At 35.6% G+C, this 4,805-nt stretch overlaps 1 protein-coding gene across 1 annotated transcript; it reads right to left on the bottom strand.

The window, feature by feature from the left end:
- Positions 1-1,165: 1,165 nt before the first annotated feature.
- mrps16 (mitochondrial ribosomal protein S16) lies at positions 1,166-4,367 on the bottom strand. The gene is made up of 4 exons (XM_072452979.1): positions 4,250-4,367; positions 3,398-3,428; positions 1,884-2,150; positions 1,166-1,585 (listed from the first exon to the last, which is right to left on the bottom strand). Exons 2-4 carry the CDS (start codon positions 3,408-3,410, stop codon positions 1,476-1,478), a joined length of 390 nt encoding a protein of 129 aa, XP_072309080.1. The 5' UTR covers positions 3,411-3,428; positions 4,250-4,367; the 3' UTR covers positions 1,166-1,475.
- Positions 4,368-4,805: the final 438 nt, after the last annotated feature.

Genomic DNA, 4,805 nt, shown 5'->3' on the forward strand with positions numbered 1-4,805 from the left:
ATAAAGTAGTAGCTCTATTACAATATATATATATATATATATATATATATATATATATTTGTAATAGAGCTACTACTTTTATAACTAATATATATAGGAAATGTTCGTGAATAGAAACATGCCGTGTGTTTCCATTTCTAGGTTTGCCGGACCTTTCTGTAGCAACGACAAAATATGAAGCAATATTGATCTTGGAACTATTTTAAGATTAACTTTTCTTTCAAATCGAAGGGAGTAGTCAAGTGTGACTTGGTAGAGAAAAGTGGCTTTTATCACATGCCCTGACGCACTTACTAATCAGTTTGACATTAAACTGTAGTTGGAAATGTAATATTTACTGGGACCTTTGAAAAGCAAAACAAGTTTTTCCTTGTGAACGCTTCCTTCTCAGAATGTTCTGATAACAAATGTGGCACACACTGGCACGGGATTGTTGAGAAAAGAGAGGGAAACTGAGGGGTTGGATAAAGTATAACAATATATTTTTTTTTATTATGACTGGATTAAAGTTAATCACTACGGTACAAAGAGCATTTCTGAAAAACAAAGTAAGTACAATATGTAAATTAAGAAAATCAAACATTAAAACCTTTTCTGACAAATCATTTTACTTTATTTTAAATTTTGAGAGCCAAATGTTCAGTAGAGTATATAGTTATTAGGATTGGACAATAATGATACAGGATTGAAGCCAGGACTCTGATGATCTGATATTTATGGGTTGAATAAAAACCACTTCATAAGATCTGCAAAAGATTATGTTAAAGGTTCACTACAACAGAACATTTCTGCTAACTGCTTGTCTCCATGGATGTTATTGCTATTGTTACACAGAATAGCATTCATTCATACAAATGCTTTATCACTTGAAAAAACACGCAGTCTTACAGTGACCGCAATCCCCTCTCCACAGATCTGATCAGTAACTTGACCTGGTGGACCTCCAGGGCGAAAGAGAAGTTTTTAACACTCCAGGCAAAGCAATGACATCTCCATGGACACAATTGTGGATAATATGGTAAATGTTGTTTTGAAGATATGCCAAATTTGAATATTGAGTTTATTGTTTATAGTTAAAAATGCTACAAAAACCTGATTAAAAATAAAAATGAAAAAAAGTGTTGTAAACTTTGAAAAAAATGGTATACGGTAACATTTTTGCACTTGTGTTTATTTGAATATAAACGGACATTTCACATTTAAACCCTCAATTAAACCACAACAAATATGTTTAGAGACATGTTTAAACACATTTGTTTGACCATAACATTGTCTGAATATCATTTATTGAGATATTATTTTTGTCAATATCGTCCAACCGCGGACACGGCACTAGAAAGGTAACATAGTGTCCTTTTTAGGATATAAACGGTTTACTTCAGGTTTTTAATGAGCTCATGGGTCTTCAAAGTATTCCACATCCTTCCGTAACACAGTTCCACGGCACGTCATCTAAAAATCCAGTGCGTCTCTCATCACTGTTCCTCTTCTTTTGGCGCGGAGGTCTCGGCCTGTGCTGCTTGAGCTCTGCGGCGCTCTGCTTCCGTCACGGTCATTGGGTGTAGAGGGAAGAACCCGGCTAAACCTGGATCCAACGCACACAAAAACACATAAATCAATTTGAAGGTCAGGCACGTCACTGCAGCTCATATCTCCTTCAGATCAATGACTTTTATAAATCACTAACTTAATTGTTATTTGGCAATGTTTAAAGAATGGGTGTGGGTCAATGCGCCAGAACAATAACAAGGATTTATCATTGTAAGGTGTAACTAAAAAGGCACATTTATGAACTGTCACCTTTTGATAAACACACTCAAATGATCTTAAGCATGGTAATAAAGTTGTGTAACTGAAATAAGCACGTCATTAAGAGCACACACCTAGCAACTTGGCCACAGGTTTTGTCGCATGAGCGCCACAGCCGAGCCAGTACTTGATGCGGTCGTAGTTGAAGCTGACGAGTTTCTCATTGTAGATGTTGGGCAGAGGGTCGTAAGTCCCCAACTGTTCAATGTATTTACCGTCCCTTGCCCTTTTGTTGAATGCAGCCACGATTCTGTAGAAGGGTCTGTTTGCCTGCTTGTGACCAGCGTGAGCCAGCCGCAGGACCACATAACCTCCGTGGTACTGCTTTAGGAGGAGGGACGCTGCAAAGAAAAATGAAATAATACAGTGGAAAATTGTGATGAATATGAGAGTTCAGAACACATCTTTATCCATTGATGGTAAGACTAATAACTGCCAGGGAGATGTAATCATACTACAAAGGCACTGGCAGCTGATTTATATATATTTTAACATTTTAGTACTGTAATGTAATTGGTTGCCATGACAGGGATGTTAGAGATGGGATGAGACACAAGATTGGGAGCACAACAAGACGAGATTTTGCCATGATTTATGATAAATAAACCGTGTCATCCAGTTCACAGTTTTGACCGCTAAATGTTGATTGTTTCTGTCATTGTAACACTTCTTTTGTGAAGCAGCTTCTAATTAGATGTAACCCACCACCAATCACCTGTATTTGTCCAACACATATGTAAACGCATGGAGAAAAACGTCACAGGACAGATCTCAAAACTGTTCGCCTTTTATCAGATTCACAGTAACCCGAGAGTCCACACCCACATGTGCTTGTTTTAACTGTGGCTCATAAACTTTGGCCACCACCACCACGATTTGGGGGGGGGGGGGGGAGTTTTTTTTTAATTTGATTTGCGATATATGTTTAAAAGATTCTGTTGAAAGTGAACTTTGTAAACAGCTATTACAAGTATTAACATTTGAGAGAAGACTGAAATCTAAACTGATACAAGAGTCCCATGCATTTCAGAACATATTTGTAGAGGTCAAAATTACATTTACATGTACATTTACATTGTACATGTAACATTTGTTACATTTGTTACATTTTTCATTAAAAATACATATTTTATTATTGCTGATTATACACTAATAACGAATTGTACTCTTTACAATATGATAATTGTGATTTAGATTCATTTCCTGCAGGACAGAGAGCCGCGAGCCACTAAACACTTTCAAAGTAATCAACATTTCAACCATAAATTTAGTGTCATGAAAATACACAATAAGAGGGACAACTTTATGACACCAACACTCAAAAATGTATACAACATTTGACTAAATGGGGCAGTGGCATGTCACATGTGGAAAGAGTCAAATGAACATGGCACAATGTGAAGTAAAGAATCAAACTATAAAAGCAGCAGGTCCAATGAGTGAAAACATATTTATACTGAATTTATTTTGAATTTATCATTTAATATATCCTGCATTTGACCTGTCATTTCAAAGTGCAGTGGAGCATGAGGAAACATTCAGAGGGATTAACTTATTAACATATTGTGCATGTTGTGTTGATACTTACAGAGATGGACCATGATGCTTGGATAACGGTTCTGTGGAGGAAAACAAATATATATAATGAATGACTCAACCAAACTATGACCTGTCAACTTTTACTGCTAGTTTAGCTCTAAATTTAAAAAAGGAAAATGAGCAAAAATCTGAAGGATATCAATACAAAAATTGTGTACTAGGTTTTATTTGCACCAGTATGTTTTAATAAATCATAGTGCATCGCATTTTTACAAGAGTAAAGCTCAATCTTGAGTGTTGCTACAATCGCTCTAGCAATTTTTTTCATGGGAAAATTTCCTTGTCAAAACGACTTGCTAGAACAGGGCTTTATTATGTGACTAAAATTAATACTTTTGTGGTTCTGTATTAACATACAATCAGTGAACTAAAACCCTCTAACCTTAAGTATTGAAATTGCTATTAGATATGCAATTCATGTATACAAAAGCGGAGTTGTTTGACTTCACTTCCAGGAGCATTAAAAAAAATACTGGAATTTTAACTGATAAACTAAAATAAAATATAATTCTATACCTTTCAGGACATGTTTGCAAGTCTAAAAAGTGTTGGCATTTTCTTTTTTCATTACAGATACCGGATATTTTGGACATTCTGTGTATTACCTAAATAATTGTAAAATTTGCGATTTAATACTTTCACAAACTGAAGTTGCGATTTTGATTCGATTGCGAAATATAATGCAGTTCTACTTCAATGTGCTATTTGCTATTTCACCGACATCTCTGTTATGTTGATGTTTAAGGCACAGTTGAGTTATGCAGCTAGCGAATTAACACAAAAAAATAGTATATGAAGCTGTCCAAAGATTTTAAAATGAAACAAAAAAGGGACATTTTACCTCTTTAATTTCGCTGGACTGACTCACTGAATCGACGCTGATTTATTGAATATATTTGCCAAATTGCCCTAATGTGACTTCTCACCAGTGCGTCGCCATGTTGATGCCGGATGTGACGTACAAGTGTCTTCTTCGTCTTTGAGTTTTTGCCATGGATCTTTCATGTTTCATTACTGCCACCTTCAGGTTAAAACGTCATTGTTTAATTAACGCTAGTCCAATCACACTTCTTGAAATGACAACGATCAACCATCATTTTCAAGTCAAAGTACATTTTTACACTCTCGCTCGCTCCCTAAGCATTGAATAGTGATAACAATCTAATAAGCGGATGTGACGTGTAGAGCAGTGCCACTAGATGACGCTGTTGCTCCGCTTCTGCAGCGCCTTGCACATGTGGATCTGCGGCAAACTTCATCAAATGTTTGAAGTCAAATAACTCAAAAACGATCTGGTAAAAGCAAAACTGTATATAAATATCATTATGTAAAGTAAATCTTTACAGCCTAAAATAGAATTGATATTTAAAGATGGACTAGAATATTTAAGGAAACAG

The sequence above is a fragment of the Eucyclogobius newberryi genome, unplaced genomic scaffold (genome assembly GCF_026437365.1).
Source record: "Eucyclogobius newberryi isolate DKJ021-1_F unplaced genomic scaffold, fEucNew1.0.hap1 SCAF_19, whole genome shotgun sequence".
NCBI lineage: Eukaryota > Metazoa > Chordata > Actinopteri > Gobiiformes > Gobiidae > Eucyclogobius > Eucyclogobius newberryi.

Coding starts and splice junctions, on each gene's coding strand:
- mrps16 (XM_072452979.1), bottom strand. Junction 1,586..1,883: donor ACCTGTGGCCAAGTTGCTAG/GTGTGTGCTCTT, acceptor CGTTGGATCCAG/GTTTAGCCGGGTTCTTCCCT.